Source organism: Sapajus apella, unplaced genomic scaffold, assembly GCF_009761245.1.
Source record: "Sapajus apella isolate SASKATOON/1434 unplaced genomic scaffold, GSC_monkey_1.0 scaffold124, whole genome shotgun sequence".
In the NCBI taxonomy this organism is placed as follows: domain Eukaryota; kingdom Metazoa; phylum Chordata; class Mammalia; order Primates; family Cebidae; genus Sapajus; species Sapajus apella.
In genome coordinates this window covers 1,351,468-1,376,632 of record NW_022437064.1, presented here as the reverse complement: position 1 = coordinate 1,376,632, position 25,165 = coordinate 1,351,468, and the positions used below count along the sequence as shown (strand labels likewise).

The following is a 25,165-nucleotide window of genomic DNA, read 5'->3' as shown; positions in this document are numbered from 1 at the left end:
AAAGAAATCCATATAATGAGGATAATATTGCCTATCTCTTGGGTTGGTAGAGAGAGAGAGAGTGTGTGTGAGTGTGCGCGCGTGCGCATGTGCATGCCTACACGCATGCACACATGTAGTGTGTTATATGCAAGGCACTAAGAATATTGGCATGTAGTCAATGTTCAGTAGTTGTTAGTTGTTATTAATATTCCTGAGAAGTTTGTTAATAAAATCATGGGTATTCATTTTCTTTTTTTATTTTGTCTTTTAGTTTTTTTTACTATTATTATTTTTAATTTTTCCATAAGTTATTGAAGTATAGGTCGTATTTGGTTACATGAGTAAGTTTTTTACTGGTGATTTGTGAGATTTTGGTGCACCCATCATCCAAGCAGAATATAGTGCACCATATTTGTAGTCTTCTATCCCTTGTCCCTGTCCCAGTCTTATCCCCAAGTCCCCAAAGTCCTTTGCATTATTCTTGTGTCTTTGTCTCCTCACAGCTTACCTCCCACATATCAGTGAGAACACAAAGTGTTTGGTTTTCCATTCCTGAGCTATTTCACTTAGAATAATAGTCTCCAATTTCATCCAGGTCACTGCAAATGCTGTTAATTCATTCCTTTTTATGGCCATGATATATGTATATCTCACAGTTTCTTTATTCACTTGTTGACTGATGGGAATTTGGGTTGGTTCCATGATTTTTCCAGGATTCATGCCCTCCCCTGAATTCTGGCCAGGAGGCTTCTTGCCCTGTTCAAATTGTGACAAAGTACTGCTAGATAATTCGTTCTCCTTATGGAGTTTTACCTCCTGCTCCTCTGGCCATCCTCCTGATGGATCCCTTTGGTGCCAGGGAAAAGTGGCTGCTCGGGGACCCATTGAGCTTCCACAGCTTTTCTGCTGCTTCCTCTACCCCTGTCTGTCTCTACCCCCTTTCTCTGTCAGTTGTGGTTATCTGTGACAAATGATCTTTGGTGTTACCATTGTGATTGTTTTGGGTGCCAAGGACTGCACCCATACAAGACAGTGAACAATAGATGTTTTGTGTATTCTGACTGCTCCACTGGCTGGTTATTCACCCATCTGTCTCCCTTTACTTGGACCTCCCTATTCCATGAGACAAAACACCATTGAAATTAGGCCAATTAATAAGCCTACAATGGCCTTTAAGTGTTCAAGTGAAAATCACTGTCAGTTAATAGTATTTTCTCCTATGAACCTCCTTGTCAAAAGACCTACACAGTAGACAGCCAACTCTATGAATTGAAACCTTAGAAAAAAAATTCTGGAGTTAGCTTTTCTCTTACCAGTTTTTCTTTCTCTGCTATCTTTGGGAAGTGTGGCAAGTACATCAGGTTCCATTCTGTTGCCTTATCTAGTCCCAGTATTAGCTAATTTTTTTTTAAATAGTCTAGTTTTATTCTTAGGGCAAAAGCAAAACTTCCTTTTGCTCAGTAGAAGTAGCAACTGGGAAAGTCCCAGTTATCTCAGTTCCAAATTAGGTTTTAACTTATTAACATTATCTTTGTCCCAGGACCTTCTTCTGCTCTTTGAATTTTGAGTTGGTGGTTTCTTAAGTTTTGGAAAGTAATTAGTTTTGGAAAATGAATTTTCTATTTGAAGTTGTCTTTTCCAAACCTATTTTGGGCCCTGTTTTCTCTGCTGTGATATCTCTGTTCATTTAATTCCAGGTTAACTTTTATCTTTGAGAAACCCCCCAAATTTTTTCTTATGTAATTGTACCATTTATCAATTTCTGGTGCTCTAATACATTCATTATCTTAAAAACAATCTTTTCTTTTATTGAATTTATATGTTGTAGAGAAGGAAAATAGATACATGTTCTCAGTCTGCAATCTTCATCAGTTCATTTCTCTACTTGAATTAAATGCATATACATGATTTAAACCTATAAAATAATACATTTAATGTAGAAATATCAGAATATGTATTACATATACTGTATTATTAAATGCTAGTAATATTATATATTTATATCTCTTTAGTAAGTTATACATAGCCCACAAGTTGAAAATAACCACTCAACATTTTTGGTATATATATATATATACACACACACATGTATATATATATATAGTCTATTCTCATTCATTCAAGCCTATGTCTTTAATTCCTACCACATAGCTCTGTATATTTTTTATTTTACTAGAATGGGAACCTACTAAATTGACAATTTTATAACTTGAATTTTTTTCAGTTGTATCATAAACTTATTCCTGTTGTTAAATAATCCTTGATAGAATTTTTATTAGGGACAACTTTTATCACATAGCATATTTTTATCTTGTCCTTTTTCTTAGATTGCTTCCTATTTTCTCTATTACAAACGGTACTGCTGTGAATATTCATAGAAATAAATCTTTTTGTACATCTGTGATTATGTCCCCCAGAGTAAATAAAATAACTATTTTTTACCTAATATCACAGAAGAATTGGCAGAAAATCCTAGGTAATGTCATGGTAGAATGACTTATTCTTTTAAGGTGTGTTAAATAAAATCTGTTTCTTAGTTTTTCTACAAACTCACAAAATGATTGAGTTAGTTTTATACAACTTTTCACTATTTTGATTTGCGTACGTCTATGTATGTGTGTATGGGTGGTGAGAGAGAGATACACACACAGAGAAAGAGAGAGAGAGAGAGGGAGAGTTCTTATGAAAGTGTTTTAAATTGTTAATGAAATAAGGGCTGTTTTTTATTTCAAAAAAGACGAGTACTGAGAAGAAGCTGGAAATCCCAGGTGGGCATGAGTTTACAGATGTGCCATTCTCCTTTCAAGAGTCTTAATTTTAGCCACATTGGTTCCGTGCCTTAGTTCCGCAGGTTTCATAAGACAGAAGAAAACGTTTTTTCTCAGACACAGCATGGAGACAGCTCCTCCCTCTCAAGGGAGGTTCTCTTTTGTGACTCTGCTTTTCTGATAGAATTATCTATATAGAGCTGGTGACTTCTTTTTTTTTTTTTTTTTTTTTTTTTTTATTCAGTGACACCAATATTTCTAACTGCTTCCAAATCTTCTACTGCCTTTGACTCTTTCCTTTTATTCTGTCAATGCTGCTTAGCCAAAAACTACCAGGAACATACCTGCACTTGAAGTATTTAGATTTTTTTCCTGTTGCAATAAAGAGAAGGCACATTAGGAAGAACCATCGGGTATCTCAGGAAAAGAGCATTAGAAAGGACTTGGAAGATTTAGACTTGTGTTAAGTGATTTGAGGGAGGGTTCAAGGAAGCAAGGCTTGGATACAGTTTGCCTTCTATCAAGAAGCAGGGGTAATTTTGTTATTTGAAATATTAATTGAATATTCGTGACTCTACCTGGAAGTAAGGAACCAACTTTTCTGGTTTGCTTGAGACTGAGAGGTTTCCTGGGTCAAAACATTTTCAAAGCCCAAACCAGGAAATTCCCAGACAAGCTAGGAGGAGTGGATCACACCATGTAGAGGGCAGGAGGAGAAATAAAATGAGGCTACAGCTGGAATTAGTAAAGAAGCAGTCATACATACTAGCCAGGAGTTTGGATGTCTGGTCATTTTTATGGTTTCGGCAATGTTCATTATTTTGCCTAGATTCTGACATGATTACAACATGATATTGTCAGTCTCATAGCTCATCATGGTGACAGAGTGACCTTGTCTAATTTTGATGTTGTTGGTGCTCATTAGAAAACCAGATTCCACCTCTAAGTGCCAGGCTGGCTTCCAGAAAACCAACACATTCTTATGATGCCAGGCCAGTTTCTGCCAGGGGCTGCTTCTCTTTTTTCCAGTTCCCTTCTGGGGGTTTGAGGAATGCTTTTGGGTGGGCATGAGTTTATAGATGTGCCATTTTCCTTTCAGGAGTCTTAACTTTAGCCACATTGGTTCTATGCCCTAATGAAACATTTTGGGCTTTGAGACATTACATAATAACAAACAATAAAGAATTATCTATTTCTCTTAACACATTTTTTTTCCAGTGGAGAACAATGTTTTAATGATTAAGACTAAATGATGAATTACTGTTGCAATTTTTTAAAAACAAAAATTTTAAATCAGATACTCTTCTCCTGGTTTCAAAATTTACATTAGCATATTTCAGTGTTCTTAGTAACACTGCTATAAACAAACCCAATTTATTCGATATAGATAATTGTTTTCGTAGAATACATTAACATTTTGATAAACACTAGTGTTTTACTACTAAACTAGCATTTCCTTGAAATAAATACTAGATTAATTTATTGAGTAATTATCCCATAATTACGCATTTTGTTTTGTAAAATTAGAAACATATAGGGCAAATAACTAAATTGATTTAAATAGTTCCAACTTAAAATAAATGACCTTAATAATCATAATGGAAAACAAATGGTTTTATGTTTTACAGATTTACTGTTTTAATATTAGAAAAAGTATAAATGGTGACTGGATTCTATTTTTTGGAAAACACTTTAGTAGTAGATGAACATAGTATTATATAGTTGATTTAGTTTGGTCATAAAGGTTATAAAACTAGTTACATTGTGAAGCATTATTTTAAATATTAACAACATTGGTTCAATTATTTCAGCTATATTAAACTCAGCTCACTTTTCCCATATACGAATTACATTGGTTGTTCAGTAATTAGTCTTTATAACAATAATGGAAATACTGTGACTTTAGTTATATTATAATCTACATTCATAAAATTTTCTCTAGATTCTGAAGAAGACTACCTTGAAGTCAGCATTCCAACAGACCTACAAGTAAAACATTCCGGGGAAATAAGCGAGAGAAAGGAAATTGAAGAACTATCAGAAGCTTCAAGAAACACCATGCCACTAGCAGTGGTGCTTCCCGCTGAAATTCCATGTGAGGTCAGTAAAGATACCTTGTTACCTAAGTGACCCCATTGTGTTTTGGTGGTGGCTGTTTGTAGAGACAGGATCTCATGATGTTGCCCAGGCTGGTCTTTAACGCCTGGTCTGCAGCAGTCCTCCTGCCTCAGCCTCCCAAAATGTTGAGATTATAGGTATGAGCCACCGCAACCAGCCCAACAGTTATTTTTTAATGGAGGTTGTATTTCACAAGAATGCAAGCTCCGACATAGCTGGCATTTTTGTCTCCTTTGTTCATGGCTATCCTCTGAACCTAGATAATTAGTAGGCATTTGATATATACTGGGTAATAATTGAACTAATAGGCATTTGACACATAATTGTTGAAAAATTAAATAGTGAAGGTTATATGGAAGCTTAATTTTATCAACTGTTACTTCACATATTGCAAATAGTTGTACAATTGCAATATCTATCAAGCTAATTAATAAAGGATCTATTTTCCTGCAGGGAAACATACCCTTGGATAGAATTTTAAAATACTTTATTTTTAGGACCACACCAACTTTTCAATGATGAAACTTGTATCAAAGGCTGACATAAAGTGGAAATACCATAAAAGTTAGAAGAGATTGTCCTTCAGGAAATAAGAGTATCATGTGGGAGGATGTTTTCTGGGCAGGTGACTGTGGGAATATATGTTCCTAGCATGTCTTCCTCCTAAGTCTTACTTGGAATGAACCGTTAAAATAAGCCTTTCCAAATCTCTGACTACATAATTAGGACAAGAAAAAGATGCTGGGCCTCAGTTTGTGGCATCCTTGAGTAGAAAGAGCCAGAGATACAGGAGAGCCTTCTGGGAGCTGCCTAAAGGAGTCTTTCTGACAGAAGCCAGTGGCAGGGGCTCACTGACCACTTTGGGTGGGTCTCCTGATCCTACTAGTACCAGTGGTCCTGATGGAAGTGGAATATCCTGTGTAGATGGGTAGAGTTTAGTTTCCTCACCCTCACTCTGTAGACCCTTACCCCATGCCTGAGCAGAATAATTGCTGTTTTAAGCTACTTGCTATTAGTTCTAGAGGAACAAAAAAATGTTTTGACACTACCTTTGAGACCCCAGGAAACTGAACTATACAGGTCTGAGGAAACTGATACAGAGCATCAGGCAAAGAAAAATTACAAGTATTCAGAACTTAAAGGAAGGAGATCAGACTAAACAGCCAGAACTCATGGCTCCTGCTGAGTCAGAAACAATGGGAAAGACAGAGAAGAAGTGTATTAAAAGAAAAATGGCAACTACTCTCAAGTAGATGAAGTCAGAGAAAAAAAGAAAACCCTCTGAAACTAAAAGTAGCTCAACAGGAGTTATGCAGTGAGTCTACATAGCTGCTTTTAAAAATATCTGCAACAGTAAAATTTGAACACTGTAAGACCCTTCTCTTACTAAATTTTCAAAGAAAGCAGTCCCAAAGTCAAATTTCACTGCTATCTAAGCAATGATATATTATGTAGATGGCTAGTTAGATAAGGTTTTTTTCAATAGAATTGTTGACTGTTTTTTATTGACATGGATATTATTCTTTCAGACTCTTGGAGTTAAATTATTTCAATATAAAATTTCATTTAGGTACCCCACCTTTTAAAGGATCCTAAACATTTAAAAGGCATACAAAGTTATTTTAGTGCCAGCCTCACATTCTAATTAAAGTAAGCTAATACTTGGACCAAAAATAGTTATCCCTTGCAAGATTTTTTATTCTTAGAACTTACATTTTAGTATAGTCTGAATCCATAAAATTATTGCCAAGCACAATAGAAAAGACCACTTTTATTCACTGAGTGAAAATCTTGTTTCAGATTTGCCACAACTTTCAGCCTGTGTCCACTGTCTGAAAGCACAACCTTTCACCTCAAACACATTTCCAAGAAGTCTTCCAGGTAGTCCATGAATAGAGACCACTTAAGACTGCTGCCTTAAAGAAATGATAGTTGAGGCTTCTCTGTCAACATAAAAAATCTAGAAATATACACTACTATCTCCGTCAGTCACCAGGTCTTCCTTAAGATGGGGCTGTTTCACACCCAGTTAATTTCCTTTGTAGTTTTGTGTTTCCAGCATCCTAACACTGGATCGACTATAAGTTCTTTATAGTTGCGTAATCTTCATTTTCCCTGATGAAAAGGGAGTTAGTTTAAATTTTTCCTGCTGATGCCTCTTGCTGTGGAATTGCTGAGGTCTATGGATCTGCCTCCTAGAGAAATTCTCTTCTCTGTGCCCTCATCTGTTCTGGAGCATTAACTTTAGTCTATTGTTAATTAAGGCAGTGGGCGCTGTAGCCATTGCCTGTGACCCTTGGAGCTTGAGAATATTGATTCCTTTGCTTTGTCACTCCTCCTAACACTGCTCTTTTCCACATATTTGGATTTCCTAGACTTTTAAAATTTTGTGCCACTTCTCAAACAGCAAAAAAATATTTCACTTTCTTTTCTAAACCTTTTCCCCATGCACTAGTGAAGCTATCCCTCCACTGTCCTATTTATGTAAGTTAATTGTCTGTGTCTTTGAGAAATACCTAGGTGAGTTTTAGCAGTTCCAACCTGCTTTCTTAATTTGGCCTCCTCGTTCACTTTCTATAAGACTGGCATACTTTTTTCTATTTAAGTATTTTTTGAACTTTGCTTTGTTTATGGGCCAAGACATTTGTTTTTCCTAGCATATGCCTCTTGTTCTCTGTGTGTGGGGGTTAATTGATCATGAGAGATGTGAGTTCTAGATCTCCCAAATGCATCATTATTCAAACAAATCTCCTCCAATTTTATCTCCCTGAAGAAAAATGTACCTGTGAGATATTCTCCCATTGGAATTATACCAATGCCAGAACTTGACCTTGTCTGTGTTTTTTAGTAACTTCTTTTCCCTGTGCAGTCCGTTACTCTGAAGCCCCAACTTTATAAATTTCTTAGGTAAACACCCTCAAAGCAGTGGCTCTCCACTGCAGGTGATTTTGCCCCTTTCTACCCAGGGGACATTTGGCAAAGTTTGCAGACATCTTTGGTTGTCATAACTGGGGGATTTTTACTAACATTTAGAGGGTATAACTCTGAAAGCTGCTAAACGTCCTATAATGCACACAGTGGCTCCCACAACAATAATGTATCTGGTCCAAAAATATCGACAGTGTCAAGGTTAAATCTGTAATTTTTGTGATCCCTAGTCACAGATTCAGAAATGACTTCTATATTTTTTCAGTGGTAGCTCCATCATAAAGAACAATTAAGAGTGAGTTTATTTTCTTTATCTTGTTTTATCTTTATGCCCAGATCTTTTAATATACCATTCTCCCTTCCTTTTTGTAGAATCTGCCCACTGTAATCTCAACTTTCCTTATCCCCATATCTCTTACTTCCTCTAGTATAATCAATCCTAATTCCTTTATTTGTATTTCATTCTCCCACTGCTGCTATCCTGATGTTAAGACAGAGACATTTAAAAAACATGTTGAGTCACTTATTGATTTCTTGAGAAAATTTTATTCTGAAAGTCATCATGCAACCACAATAGACCTTTCAAGTGGCTTTATCAGCATTTGAATCCTTATTAATTTTATTGAGTGTTTTTAAAATAAAAATTCTACAACACGGCATATTCCCTCATAAAGGTCTTTATTTTATGTGACCTGTTAACTGACACACTTGAGGCTGAAACTCTGAGTCTTCAAGCCTACATGGATTATGTAATAAGCAAATCTAGAGATAACTTGAGATGACATGAAAGAATGTGACTCTTAAGGGCCATAAGAATCTCAGAGATTACCTTTTTACCATTTCATCCCTTGACTCTGAATACAATTTAAAACAAAATGTAACAGAACTACCCACTTAATTCTGACACCAAATCCCGAACTAGTTCTTAGTAACCAGCCTTAACCTAAAGCCCAATCTTGTGATTTAATTGAAAAATACAGTAAAAGCAGCAAAAGGTGATTGTGTGCATTAATGCCTGAAATGTCCATATTGTGAAGTGTTGCCATCTCAGAGGTGAAGTTTTACAGTGACCAAAAGATGTCTCTTTTCTTTAAGTAGGTGGTCATCAAAAACTAAGCTCCATACGTGGACTACTTGGGGAGTTTTCACACACACAAAATAATGTCTGTGTCCTATGTCAGAGATTCAGATGTAAACGCAACATTGCAGATCACAATTTCACCCCTGTTGTTAGGTCTCAAGACTTATGACCAATGTAGCCAAGCTTTAAAGTTTGGAAGTGATAGTCATAACCTTTGTTTCCCTGAATGCTCAGATCCAAAGAAAGGATGCATAGAGGAGTCAGAAAGATTGGGAGCAAAACAATAGCTTCATGAGTGCTAAAACTAAATTTATAACCATTTGAGAGTCCTAATATTTTCTCCATTGAATTAAATTTACTGATATAATTAAAAGCCAATGCTTACTCCCAGAAGTAGAGGAAGCTTTGAGTACTGAGAGAGGTATGGAACACAGCTAAGCATGCTAAATTAGAAAATGTCACAATTTGGCCGGGCACGGTGGTGCAAGCCTGTAATCCCAGCAGTTTGGGAGGTTGAGGCGGGTGGATCACGAGGTCAAGAGATGGAGACCATCCTGGCCAACATGGTGAAACCCCGTCTGTACTAAAATTACAAAAAAAATTAGCTGGGCGTGGTGGCATGCGCCTGTAGTCCCAGCTACCTGGGAGGCTAAGGCAGGAGAATTGCTTGAACCCAGGAGGGGGGGGTGCAGGGAACCGGAAACCGGACACCGCCCTCCAACCCGGGGAAAAGCTGTAACCTCTATCAAAAAAAAAAAAAAAAAAAGAAGAAAGAAAGAAAATGTCATAATTTTACAGACTTACTCCATCTTAACTTAAAAATATATATACAGAATGTCTTTTATGTGAAAATGTTTTGAAAGGTGCTACAATAATATAAGAAAATAAAAACACCCTGAGGATGTTTAAAATCTAGCTAGAGAGGCAAGACACAGACATGAAAAACTAATCAGGAGTAGAGGGCATAACTCTTAGAAACAGTCAAAAATGATGGTTATGGCTATGTAGTGCTCTAGTGTTCCTTTGAAAGTTTTAAAACTCCTTGTGAGCTGAAGTTGCAGAGGATTTTGTGGAGCTGGTGAAACTTGAGTTGGACATTGTTGAAGAGGATAAATATGGGGATATAAAAGGAGAAAAGGAATTAAAAAGCATGCCAACATTTTATTCAAGCAGGCCTGGCTACCTACTTTGCAGTGCAAAATGAAAATGCAAAGTACCATTTTCAAATTATTAAGCATATCAAGGTAATTACACCACAGCATTAAACCAAATACAGGGCCTTTTAAGTGTGGGGCCCTGTGTGACTGTAAGGCTGTGGGCCTGTGACGCTTGCCATGCCATGGGTACAAATGAAGATGTGAGTGCCTCATTTGGGGTGGTCAGTGTGCTTGTCTTTTGTTTAGAATCTTTCTCAGGAAATGGTTGAAAGGTGGAGTCCTGCCTTCTTTTTTTTTTTTTTTTTTGAGACAGAGTCTTGCTCTGTCACCCAGGCTGGGGTGCAGTGGTGAGATCTTGGCTCACTGCAACCTCTGCCTCCCAGGCTCAAGCAATTCTCCTGCCTCAGCCTCCTGAATAGTTGGGATTACAGCCACCTGCCACCATGCCTGGCCAATTTTTATATTTTTAGTAGAGATGGGGTTTCACCATGTTGGCCAGGTTGGTCTTGAACTCCTGACCTCAAGTGATCCACCTGCCTTGGCCTCCCAAAGTGCTGGGATTATAGGCGGGAGCTGCCGCACCTGGCCCTGAGTGGGGAATCTGATGGATCAGAAGCAGTCTGTTGGCAACTCATGAGTGAGGAGTCAATTGGGTTGATAAAACACCAGGAGAGTGTACATGCACTTGCCAAATGTGGAAAGGCATAAGTCAAAGTTAAACAAGAATGGTGCACACACAGAAGAGATCTTGAGTAACTGAGCCCAAGTGAAATGGAAAGACATTATTTGGCTCTTAAAGATTTGAGGTAAAGGGGCAGATATGAGAAACAAAAGGAACAAAAGAACTGTGCTAGAAGCGAGGCCCTGTGAGGAGGAGGTTGCAGATGTGAGGAACAGGAGGGCTTACATTCCTGTTTTTCTGACGTGTTGCCTGGAGCAAGAGCAACAGGTGGAATAGTACGAGTTCCTTTGAAATAGGATCCTTTCCTGATGAGCACTGAAAATGGTGAGAAGAAGCTTAGTTCAAAATACAAGTGGACAAATATTTGGAAGTATTAGACTCTGGTGGAAAATGCCTGAAGTAGATTTGTGTGTGAGCTGGAGTGATTCTGTAACATCAGCATAATTAGAAACTCTTCAGCATAAAGCATGAAGATGTAAGTTTTATTGGTGAGTAGTTTGTACTTAGAAGAATTTAAATAAGATATTCTTGAAATTAATAACTTTTTGATAAACATGATTTTATAAGACCATATAAATGGGATCCCTGTATTTTTTTTTAGCTTGGAATTGAAACTTAATATGACTTTGAAAAAAGCTTTTGAAAGGTGATATCTAAGATAATCATAAAAAGAATATGTTGCTTTAGTTTTTCCCTCGGTTTCAACAGAATGATATAAGAAAGAGTGTGGACTTGGAAGTTAAATATTTCTGATTAGTCTTCAGAATGTAATTCTGTATATTAGTTGTCCTTTTCCTAAAAGAGAAAAAGAAATAGGCTTATCCATTTATTTTGGGATGTGTGTATGCATTTCTCTGTCTTTATGTATGTATGTGTCTGTGTTTATCTGTTTCAGTTAGAATTAGAGGAAATATGTTTCTATAAATGTGCTGAGTATAATTTCTTGTATAAAATATATAATGTTTACTCTTTTCTTTGTATTAACTCCTATCTCTCATTCCTACTATTTTTTCTCAGTATTTTTCCAAAAGAGTCATTCAGTAACCCTTTTTACCTTATACATATAAATTTGGCATTTCCATCTTAATTAAATCTAGAAACTTGTTAGATTTATAACCTTTAGTCAGCTCAAAAACCATCACAGACACTTATAATAAGTAAAGAATAACCGCCAAACTTTTACTACATAAAATATAAAACCATTGGATTTTTAAAAGGAAAAGCCATTACATTTAAATTGTAGAATATCTTAAACGTAAACTTTTCAATTCTGTCATTTGTACCTAAAGAAACCAAGTTATATAAAGGTGTAAAAAGAGGGATTTGGGAAAACAATTTGGTTAGCAGTTGAATTAAAGTCTTCTGCTGGTCTGTGAAATGATGCTTATACCCTGTGACAGGGAGGCATGTTTAGGAAGGGACAAGAGAAAAAGAAAGAGGCTATATTCATACTGTTTCTCTAAGGTGCAAAACATGGCACTAGAGAGAAAAATAGAGCATACAATAAAAAGAAATTTGATAACATTTAAAATGTAGTGAGAATCACATTTACATATTTTATTTGTGGATACAATTGAAAATGCAAACACCATACAAATACAACACTCTTAATTATAAAGAGATGTAATGGGTTCTTTGGTTAATGTAAACTTTTTCAAATACTTAAATGTGTTACATTTTCATCTTATAGAATCCTGGTGAAATATTCATAATTTTGAGAGATGAAGTAATTGGTGATACTGTGGAGGTTGAATTTACATCAAATAATAAGCACATTAGAACACGGCCGGCACTTTGGGATAAGAAAGTCTGGTGCATGAAAGCTTTAGGTAAGAATGTTTATGATTTATAAGTATAAAACATCACCCTGAGTTCCTTCCAATAAATTTATGATAAATGGTTTCACTTCCCTACAAAAACTAATATTGCTCTGCAGGTGTTTCCTGTGTTTAGTTTTCACATACTCAAAGTTGTTATTATTAATCTGGATTTGCAAAGGTAAGAACGTATAAATTACGAGAAATGAGTTTGTATACTGTGTAGTGAAATGACATTCAGTAACATCATACATTTTTAAATATGTCGGCAGAGAGCACTTTAATATATGGCAACTACTAAACATATAACTAAAATTGTTTTCTTTGTTGTGACATTTGGATGAGCAATTTATTTTGATTTTTATTAATAAACTTTATTTGTTTTCCTTTTCTTCTTTTTCCTCCAAGTCTTTGGTATATTTTTGTTGCTCTGGGAAGTATTTTTTCCCATTATTTTATCAGTTTGGTGCAATTTATACATATAATCTTCTCATCTTTTCCTCATTTCACTTACAAAGCTAATCATTTCATTATCCAGCTTTGCTTATAGCATAATAAATTGCATCAGATTTAAAATTCCAGATGGACTAACCATATTTGCCACAATAGTTGTACTAAAATCAAAATCTAATATTGATATGATACTAATTTCTGGATATTTTCATATAAATGTAAGACTACATGGTTTTTACATTATGATATCTTTTTATGATCAGAGAATAAAATCGCCTTATAAAACCTCATAAATGTGAACTTTATAAAATATTTTGAGACAAAAAGATGCTAAATCTTATGAATTTAAAAATATAGCAAAATATTTAAAATTAAAGATCATGTCAAACACATCCTGAACATTTTTTCCTTTTAAAATATAGCTATTATGCAGTCTATTTACAAAACATTTACAGACTTTTGTTTGTTTGGAAAGCATGTGTACCCTATATGGATTTTCTTGCACAGCTTAGGCTGGAGTTGGATTATAAAAAGGAAAGACTTCATACCAAACATTTATGAACATTTCAGACACTGCTTTTTGTCATGGATAAGCATATGTAGAAGTGAAATGAGAAAAATTCTGTCTCTTTTCTTGTCTCAATGCTGCCTACTTCATTATATCACATTATTAAGTGGTTTAACGAATAAAATTTTCTAACTAATTAGTTTCAGAATTTAGATTTAGTTAGACTAAAGTCACTATAGAGACATCAATGTTGCAAATTAAGAAGCAATTAAATGATATTTCCCAAATAGCAGATCAAGTAGTCAAAGATAATAATTCACATTACTTAAGAATTTTTGCTCACTGTACCTAATGGCTAAGAACAGTATAAAGAATAAAACATATCAAAGTTTAAATTAATTATAAGAAAAGCAGAAAACAAATATGTCATGCTTTCCAAGATATAACAGGACATAATATTGTCTCCATGATTAAACAACAAATCTGTAGTAAACAGATAAATAAACCACTATCTACCAGCTATCATAATTAAACTTATTTAAGTCTTTCAACTGCTGTATTCTCTAAATTGATGAGAAATTTTTTCCCAAAATGTTGGTTGCTATGTAGCAATATTCAGGATGGTTGCATTTACCTGTTTGAGAGTATGGATGGAAAATGCCTCAGCAGAAATAGGCCCGGAGACTTATTTTCTCTGCTTCATGTCACTGTATTTTGAAATGTTTTGAACGCTACTAAGAACAACTAGTAAGAACTACATTTTACATCATGACCCAGTACATATGCACAGATAAGGAAAACAAAGGTTTTACAAGTAATATTTAGACTAATAGTTTTAGCCCCAACATGTAAAGAGCCCATTTTTACAAGAAACAGCTCAACAACTACAAATCAACCACATTTCTTGAACCTGTTAGAGAACTAAAGTTGCAAAGTATTAGTTGAAGGTGTGATACATTTTCTCACCATCATAAGGCTTACAGCTGTCACTCCTATAATAAAAGGCAGATTAAGAAGAGAAAAGCATAACAAATTTATTTAATCAAATATGTATGACAACCTTCAGAAATGAAGACCCAAGGACCCAGGGAAAACTGTCTGTTTTCATGTTTAGGTTCAACAAAGAATAAACGACCATGTAGAATAGTGAGTGAGCAAAAGAGTATGAACTAGTGGTAACAGGCTTGAGCGGAGGAGGATCCAGTAAGGCCTTCCCCTTCAGATTTTCGTTGGCTTCTCTGTGTGACATGCCTTCCTACCAGGTATGGAGCAGGCTTTCTCTGAAATGAGGATCTTTAAGGAAGAAGAAAGAAGGGAGAACTTTCTTGATTTTGTGGTTTTCTTTGGGAAAGAGGAGTTCTAGTTTCTATGACGCACCTAGGGGAAGAGGAATTCAGGCTTCTATGACTTGATCAGGGGCAGAAAGAACAGTGGGAGACAGGAGGATGGAAGGTCAGAAAGACCTTGATTCTGAAGCCCTTTCACTCTTCTTTAGTTCAAAGTATGCAGCACACCAAGACGTTATACTATGAGCTCTGACAAGGGCAATTCACTATTCCAAAAGCTGGAGAAAAAGATGAATTAAGAGAGTGCCATTTGAAATCTGCTAAAGCAGAAGCCACTGGAGTCACAAACTGGTGGGAGCACTTAAGTGTTAATTTTGATGAATGTCTGAAAGCTGAGCATGGATCAGTTTGAGAGTGAGAAACTCCTGGGGTCAGTAGTTTTAGGAGGTCCCTATGCTTTTGTAGGATTTACATCCATTAATTCCATCAGGTTCTAACAGTGAAGATCTGAGAAAGAGCCCATTGAACCTCTTTCTCAGAGGAAGCCCATGGAGTCAGAGGAAGAATAATCATTGTGAAATACACCCAGCATGTTTTCCACAGCACAGGCCTACTCTCCAGAAGAAAATGCTTCACCAGAGCCTCATTGCAGCTGGAAAAGGACATCATCTCACTATGGCTCCCTCTAGCCTTTGTATCTCACTTAATGGGGGTTAGGGGAGGCTATGCCACAGCAAAAACACTTGTAAAGTCACAGCCAAGAGTCACTAAAAGAATAAGACTTAAGAATATAGAATGCTTTCCTTCCCCACTACCTTATGGTTACCACAACAAGATTCCACCATAATGACAGTAGATTATTATTTAAGAAAACAAATACACAAACAAACTAAAAAATAAAAATTAAAAAAAAAAAACAAGACTCAGACTCTCTCTAGGTAAAGTACTTAGAAAAGTGTGTAATATAAGAGAGAGACAGAAACAAAAATGGTAGAGGAATTTGAAGCCACTTGTACTGATAGCTACAACAAACATTAAATACAATCCAATTCCTAAACAGATTCTTATAAATTCTTTTGCTACACGACTATTTACCGTATGTCTAGTTATAAACCAAACATTGCAAGGCATTCCAAAAGGCAAGATAAAATACAATTTAAAGAGAAAAAACATGCCTCAGACTATAATTAGATGTGACACAGGTGATGAAATTTTCAGAGAGGGATTTTAAATATGGTGAAGATATCAAGGGATCTTATAGAAAAAGTAGACAACATTAAAGAATATATTGATTATATAAACAGAGAGAAATTTTGAGAAAGAATCAATAGGAAATGCTAGAAAACAAAACCACTGTATCCGAAATTTAAAAAGTAACTTTAATAGGTTCATTAGTAGACTTGACAAAGGTGAGAAAAGAATCATTGAATTTAAAGATAGGTCAATGAAAACTTTCCAAACTTAAATGGTAAAGAGAAAAAAGTATTTTTTTTTAAAAGACATCTAAGAAATGTGTGACAATTTGAAAAGGTATAACATACATGTAATTGGAATACAAGAAGAATGAGAAAATGAAGCACAATAAATATTCACATATTAAGGACAGAGATCAAAACACAGATATAGGAAGCTCAACTAACACAAAGAAAGATAAATATAAAATATTGACACCTATTCATATTACATTAAAACTGCGGAAAACTGAAAAGAGGAACTCTTGTCCGAAGCCAGAGAAAACAAATACCTTACCTGTAGAGAAACAAGTATAAGAATTATGTTGAATTTCTCTTCAGAAACCACACAAGCAAGAAAATAGTAGAGTAAAATATTTTAAGTATTGTAAAAAAAAGAACCCACCAATCTAAAATTATATATTCAGTGGAATTATCCTGAATATAGAATGAAGAGGAAATAAGGACTTTCTCAAACAGAAAAATGAAGGAATTCATTACCAGCAGACCTGCCCTGCAAGAAATTTTAAAAGAAGTTCCTTGGGGAAGAAGGGAAATAATATAGGTCATAAACTTAGATCTACTAAAAGAAAGAACATCAGAGAATAAATGATGGTAAATGAATGAAGGTAAAAGCAAAATTGTCATTTTCCTCATTTTTAATTGATCTAAAAGATAAATGTGTGTCTGAAGTAAACACTATCAATGTGTTGGGTGGTTACAGCATATGGATAAATGAAATTAATGGCAACAATATCATAAGGGACAAGAGGGACTTAGGTTTGTGAAAAATGCATATTTCAGACTTTAGGACAATCATTAATTTTTTTAAAAAAGCTATAAATGGCAGGCTAAGAGGAGAGAAAGGGAATTATATACAATTTTCAAATAATTTTGCGAAAGAGCAGAAAAAGTTGTGGTGGAGAGGGGGAACAAAGAAAAATGTAGGGAATTTAAAAAATTACAAGTTTAATAGATATAACCCAACTACGTACTGAAGCCAAGTAGTAACTGCTTAAGCTTAGTGAATAGTCTAAGAACACCAATTAAAAGACAGAGATTGCCAGAATGAATAATAAGCAAGATGCAACAATATATCATTTGTAAAATCTCAGTTTAAATACTAAGACACAGGTAAATAAAAAATGAAAGGGTGGAGCAAGATTGGTGCAAAAGTAATTGTGATTTCGCCAATGGCATTGAAAGTAATGTAATGTAATTGGAATACAACAAGAATGAGAAAATGAAGCACAAGAAATATTCAGATATTAATGACAGAGATCAAAACACAGATACACCAACCTAATACCATGCTAACACTTCTCAAAGTAGAGCTGGAAAGCTGTACTAATTTCATACAAAGAAGACTTCAGAAAAAGAACAGTGATCATGAATAAAGAGGACCATTACATAATGATAAAGGTATATTCTCCAAGAAGACAGAAAACTCTTAAACATGTACACACTTAACAACAGTGTCAAAATAAGTAAGATGAAAGCTGCTAGAATTGAAAGCAGCAATGGACAAGTCCACTATTCTATAAGATTCAAACACTGTCTTTCAGTAATTAATAGACCCAGCAGACAGAATATTACTAAGTGAATTGAACTGAACAGCATTATTAATCAACTTGATTTAATTGACATTTATAGAATACTCCATCTAACAACAGTAGAATGCATGTTCTTCTGAAACTCATTTGGAGCGTTCGCCAAGATAAGCCATCTGCTTCATCTTTAAAAAATACTCTATTCAATATAAAAGAATAGAAATCATACAAAGCGTGTTCTCAGACCACAATAGAATTGAAATAGAAATCAGCAACAGAAAGAAGTTGGAAAATCCTCCAAATTCAGAGATTAAATAACAGGCTTCAAAGGCAAAATTAAAATAATTTGAAATAAATTAAAATGCAACTTAACAAAGTTTGTGGAATGTAGAGAAAAAGTATGTACAAGGAAATTTTTATCATTAAAAACCTATAATAGAAAAGAAGAAACATAAAATTAATAACCTATGCTTCCATCTTAAGAAATTATAGAAAGATGAGCAATTTAAGTGTAAAGGAAGCAGAATGAAATAGATCATAAAAATTAGAGCGGAAAACAATGAAATGGAAAATAAAAGAGAAATTTAACAAAATCCAAAGCTGGTTCTTTAAAGGATCAATAAAATTGATATGCTTTTAGCCTGGTTAACAAGAAGGAAAGAGAAAAGACACAAATTACCAATATCAAGAATAAGATAGAGGTCATTACTATTGATCCATGAATGTGGATTATAGAAGGATAATAACGAGTATGGCTATAAATTTGATAACCCAGACAAATGGACAACTTCCTCAAAAGACATAAACCGCTAAAAGTCACACAAGGAGAAATGGATAATCTGAAGAGGTCTGTGTCTCTAAAAAATTGAATTATTAATTGTTGGCCTTCCATAAAAGAAAGCACCAGTGCCGGATATTTTCAGCTGATAACAATGTAGAGATAAACAAAAATCATGGTGAAATCTTAAGATGTTCTTTTACTAAGTAGCAACTTTCTCTTCTGACACATGGAAACATCTTATCCTGACTTTTTTATTTGAGTAAATATCTTCTAGTTTTGCTATCTCCCCTTTCCTTTCAGCTCTGTAACTTACCACACGTATAATTAATTTATTTTCTAGAAATCACACCCACCTAATGGTGTCCATAGGTTTGTCACTGACAGGACTATTTCGTGCTAAACCAATTTGAAGTTACTATAGTCTTAGTTTTGTAAAAAGTTATAACAAATATATGTGAAACCATTAAACTAGAAATACTGACTAATTTTACACAGAACGTAGAGAGTATTCCTCTGGTACTTAACAGTACAGTGAGAAAAAACGTTTAATGCAGCAGGAGCACAACCAATTAAAAGTTGAATGAAATGCATAATGTATCCACAAATTTATAGAATTTCTTTATTAATTAAGAAGCTGCCCTGGATAATGTAAATTATAACTTTATATTTTATTAAAAGAGCATGAAAAATACTCCAGGATATGCCAAATATTATGCTGAACCTGCTTAAGAAAATAGTAACAATTGATAATAGTTTTTTATAATATCATAATTTGGGAAAACAATTTTAACCTATTTTATATTGATATTAATTTTTAGGCATAACCTAGATTTTGAAGCCCCTTATCTTTATTTAATAATACCTTTTTATTATTATTATTATTATTGATACAGAGTCTTGCTTTGTCTTCAGGTCAGAGTGCAGTGGCACCATCTCTGCTGTTTGCAATCTTCGCCTCCCATGTTCAAGCAATTCTTCTGCCTCAGCCTCCCGAGTAGCTGAGATTACAGGCGTGTGCCACTGCACCCAGCTAATATTTTTGTATTTTTGGTAGAGACAGGGTTTCACCATGTTGGCCAGGATGGCCTCGATCTCCTGACCTCATGATCCGCCCACTTCAGCCTCCCAAAATGCTGGGATTACAGGCGTGAGCCACTGCATAATGCTAATATTCTAATCCAAATAGAGCCATGTTTATTTCAGTTCTTCTGGAAACACTAGTGGGTTCATTTAAGGTTTACCATATGGGAAAAGGCTAAAATGGGTTCAAAAGGAGCACAACTTCTCAGACAGTAGTCATACACAGAAAAAAGAGCTCTAAAATTAGTAGATTTGTGAAATACCACTTTTATAAAATTAGTGTAATATTGTAACTGTTCAGAAATACCTTCAGATTATATTTTTCATAAATTACTTTGGTTTGTACCTCATGTAGGACAGCTCACTTAAGTATAGAGAAGGGGAAGATTAACAAAGATGTTTTAATGTCTTGGAATTTGAGATCTGAAATGATAGGAGTAAGGAGTTCCATTTTTCCCTCCCATTCTGTGCCTGTTTTCCTCTTTACGGGTGTCTCAGTGATATCGTTGTTTGGTTTGGTGATCTTGACCTATATTTGTGTGTACTTACAGGGTTAGGTGTTGCTTGACTACTTTAGATAGTAAACAACATTTAATTTTACTCTCTTCTATTTGAGTCCTTACATTAATTGATTTTTATTTTTACTGAGAAGCCGTAAAATACATTCATTTAGTGAACCAAAATTAAAGTAAAATAATGCTCCAGCAGTATACGGTACTGCTCATATAAAGGTCAGTTCAATAATATATTATTGAGGAGGCTCTCCAACCAGATGAATCTATAAGGCATTCCTCTGACATTTAGTTGGGTGCAGTAATTAGATATTGATTTAATAACTGCCATTCAACAAATATGAGAATGTATACAGCAAATACATTACTTTAAAAGGCATCTCTTTGGAGGATTACTCTAAAATTGACATCATTATCTATGGATTCACTGGTAAAATTGAGTTATCTAAGGACGCAATATATGAGAAATAAATCAGTTCAGTTTCATGTTAGATTCTTAAAAATATATGGAATATTTTAACTACTCTGCATCAAAAACCCATCAACCAAATCTTACCATATACCTCCCATGATTCATTGCCCAATTTTCTTTCAAAAGGTTAACTCTCCATGGTAAAACTCCTCATCTCTTTTGTGATAAACAAAATTAATATCTTCTTTCAAAATGATTTTTATGACATTTAAATTTAAATTTAAAATTATTTTTATAAAATCTACTGAAATTGATTTCATTTGACTCCAATAACTCTAGAACCCCTTTACCATATGCATACAGCTTTAGCTGATGAGATGTGCTTTAAAACTTTCATTTTTTTGTTGTTTAGTTTCTCTTACATTCTCTATTGGGTGGATACTTCTTTGGGAAGAAAGAGCTCCTATTTTTCTTCTTTTATTTTTAATTATACTTTAAGTTCTGGGGTACATATGCAGGTCATGTAGGATTGTTACATAGGTATACACATGCTATGGTGCTGCATCCATCCCCCTGTCATCTACATTAGATATTTCTCCTAATGTTATTACTCCCCAATCTCCCCACCCCCTAGGCTTTTGTTGCATTTAAATTTCCTTCAGCAATATTATAAGAAGTCCTTCAACAGCTTCATGAGATAGAGTGAAATTAATACTTAAACCTTAAGAACTTATTAATATTCAATGCTCTTATATTTAATGACTTATTCCTAACCCCAGATATTTGAGTGACAGTTTTCTGGGAGAATTTGGGAACTGTCTCCATTAAATTTAAAACTCTTAAAATTTTTTCCACAAATAAATTTAAAGAATTACATTTTGTTTACTTTTCTTACACTAAAATACAATAACGTTTTACTGAAATGATTGTTTATTGATATTCTTTCATAGAAAGCCCTAAATTCTTATATAACTTTAATTCTGCTCATATATTACGATAGAATTCCTAATGTAGTATATGATTCACTTTGAACAATTTGTTCTCAAAAAGTCTTTGGATGAATATATGATGTAAATAGTACTTCAGTATCTATGAACTAAAACTTGCCTTTCCCAGGGTTTTTCATTGTAGTCAATTGAATACAAGTTATATAATTTAAATCAGCTGTACTCTTTCAAAAACACAATTTTGAGAAAATTGCCTGTATTAACTGAATTCTTTTCATATGATTTATAAGAAATACTGGTCCAGGAATGGTGACTCACACCTGTAATCCCAGCACTTTGGGAGACTGAGGTGGGCAGATCAGAGTTTGAGACCAGCGTGGCCAACATAGTGAAACCTGCCTCTACTAAAAATACAAAATTAGCCAAGCGTAGTGGCAGGCACCTGTAGTCCCAGCTACTCAGGAGGCTGAGGCAGGCGAATCGCTTGAACTCAGGATGCAGGGAGCTGAGACCATGCCACTGCACTACAGACTGGGTGACAAAGTGAGACTCCATCTCAAAAATAATAATAATACTTAATTCTTGATAAATGGCTATACTTTTCCAAATTCTAAAGAATTATATAAGGATGATTATAGATTATTACAAAGAAAAGCTATATTAGTAAATAAACAGGGACAAATAATTTAGTGCTTTATTGTTATTTTAACATGTTTTTATATTTTAAGTTTTTTTATTATTATACTTGAAGTTCAGGGGTATATGTGCAGAATGTGCAGGTTTGTTACATACGTATACACATGCTATGGTTGTTTTTTAAAGCAATTAAGTCCAAAATTGTACATTTCATTTTGTGGTTCCAACTACCGAGAGTTTTAAAAAATGATTTTAAATGCTAGAGATTAGTAAAAGTGTTAGAATTTTTAAAAGCTTCCTTTATATTCTCTAGAAGATGTAATAGTATGAATATGCATTATAAAGTCTGCCCCTAACTCTTGTCTGTTTTTTTTTTTTTTTTTTTAAATAAGAGTTTCCTGCTGGTTCAGTTAATGTCGATGTCTACTGTGATGGAATCATTAAAGCCACAACCAAAATTAAATACTACCCAACAGCAAAGGCAAAGGAATGCCTGTTCAGAATGGAAGATTCAGGAGAGAGTTTGTACCAGGTGAGTTGATCTTTCCATGAAGTTAATCATAATGTAAGAAGAAGAGCTAATGAAGGATAAGAGGATTCATGCTTTGGTATAAGTTTGAATGTTGATTGAATAAGAATGAATTACCCCAATCAATAGGAAGGGAAGAAGCAACCTCTGTTGTGCAAAAATGCAGACTAATTACTTTGCCTAGGTCAAAAAATCCAGACAATGTCAATGGAAAACAGCTTATTAATTACAAGGTAGCCATTGTGATGGGCTCATTTTAAAGCTGTTGCATGCAGATAACTAGAGAATAATTAGAAAGAGCTCCTAAGAAATGAATTTCTTCTTTATTCAGACCTGCATAACACAAAGTAACATGAAAGTCAAATCATCTATCTGATGCTTTGAGATTAAGGAGTTAGACAAACCATAATACCACCAAAAAGGAAATGTGTGGTGTCAATCTAGAAATTGTCACTTTCATGTGCACACTTCCTAGCTTAGTGTATATTTTTCTTACTTTCATTTATTATTGTTATCTGATTGTGAAAGTTATTTTTTGTTTGTGATGTTTATTAGGAATATGTGCTTATTCCATCAAATTTTGGGAGTGAAATAAATGTCATTTCGGTTTGTAACTACTTGATAATTAGAATTTTAACTTTGTTTAATTGCCTCATTTTTTTGTGTGTGGGTGAGGGTAGAAGAAGTTAGAAGTGAAGAAAGGAAGTTGAAGTATTCAAATTTATCATAAAATATACTTTGTTTTTTAATAAAACTGTCAGTGATAATGTAGCTGTCAAGTTGTCATCATGCTTTATGTGTTTAAACTAGTTTAGAATTGGAGGATTTGTTATTTCATGTGATACATTTTTCTATTAGACTTTTATTTTTGAATTATATGAAAGACATATTTTAGAGCAATGGAAAACATAAACATGTCTTATAAAAGGACAGGGGACAGGGAGGGAAATAACTTGTCAAACTGGAGAGTCTGAGGACATTTGACAAAATGTCTATATTGTAATTGCAAAGCAAGTAAAACAGTAATAGCTTGAAAAACAGATTGTTTCATTTTCTTGTGATAAGTCCACCTTATCCTGTACTTAAAAATCATATTCATAACAAAAAAAGATTCATAAAGATAATATATTGCATTGTGGCTATTCAGTCAGTTTGGAAGTAAAGTAGTCCCCAAACATATTTTCTGTTGGTCTTTCTGTTGTGGGAGAGGATCTTTGAACATAGTGAAAATTAAATGTAATTTATGACTCCTAGACAATTTTTCAGGATGCTGTAAATATGCAAGTCATGATTTCTTTTACAGATTGACATGAAAACAAAAAGTGATTTTCCTAGTTTTTAGATAACTAGAAAATGCCATTTCATTGTTAACTTCTGTATTGGAAATGAGGGGGAAAGAAAGGGTCACAGCTGTATTTAGGATTTTTCTCTACCACCAAGCTCTGATGGCCTGGAGAAGGGACGATGTTGGGCAGGCACAGTATGATTCAGGTTTTAGCATCAGTAGAGAGCCATTTTAAGTCTGAGGTCTGGGTACTGATGGACAGAATTATGCTAACTTGGTGGCAGCAGACCATCACACGGCAGGGAGATACATTAAGAGGTTGTTTATATAATTTAAGGCAGGCTTAAAAATTTTGCAACTGTCATGTCATTGTGAGACTAGATAAAACAAGTTCCGAGTCTGGGATCTCAGTCCAGATCAAGCTGTACTATAACAGGCTGGAAAGAAGGAAAGGCTGCGCTTCAGTCAGTCTTCTAATATCTTGGACTAAGTATGACATGGGGTTCATCTAAATCTGCTAGCATTTGGACCACACAATGGCATTTGTATCTGTGAATTCACTGAGAAGGTGAAAAGAACACTCTACTCTTGAAGAAGAAACTGCAGAGGCATTGCTGTGATATATTTTAGACTTGTTTGATCTCAAAGAAGGTGTCCCAACCCACACTGTGCTTCTCCTTCAGGGCATTTAGTTTTCCTTTCTGTATTTGGCTTTGCTCCCACATAGACTATGCATTTAAGAAATTTTGTGGTCAGGCACGGTAACTCACACTTGTAATATCAGCACTTTGGGAGTCCAAGGCAGTTGGATCACTTGAAGCCCGGGGTTCAAGACCAGCTTGGCCGACAATGGTGAAACCCCATCTCTACTAAAAATAAAAAAATTGGCTGAGCATGTTGGAGCATGCCTGAAATCCCATCTACTCAGGTGGCTGAGGCAAGAAAGTCCCTTGAACCCGGGAGGCAGAGGTTGCAATGAGCTGAGATCACACCACTGCACTCCAGCCTGGGTGACAGAATGAGTCTCTGTCTCAGAAAAAAACCAGCATTTTACATTTTTTCCCCCAGGATAGAACGTTTCAGTAATTGTTTCTTTCACAAGCTATTCTTCCATATTAAGAAATGTGAATATTTTGCCCATGGTTCACGCTGAACATCTGTACTGAAATCACAACGTACATTGTAATTTTATTTACTATAGT

At 34.7% G+C, this 25,165-nt stretch overlaps 1 protein-coding gene across 4 annotated transcripts in view; it reads left to right on the top strand.

Annotated features, from left to right (window-relative positions):
- The window catches only part of BANK1 (B cell scaffold protein with ankyrin repeats 1), a 307,020-nt gene that overhangs the window by 50,704 nt on the left and 231,151 nt on the right, over positions 1-25,165 (top strand). For all 4 annotated transcript variants that reach the window (XM_032261513.1, XM_032261511.1, XM_032261514.1 and 1 more), the window contains 3 exons: positions 4,693-4,850; positions 12,407-12,545; positions 22,542-22,681. In XM_032261513.1, coding sequence (XP_032117404.1) covers positions 4,693-4,850; positions 12,407-12,545; positions 22,542-22,681 — 437 coding nt within the window. The remainder of the gene's footprint in view (positions 1-4,692; positions 4,851-12,406; positions 12,546-22,541; positions 22,682-25,165) is intronic.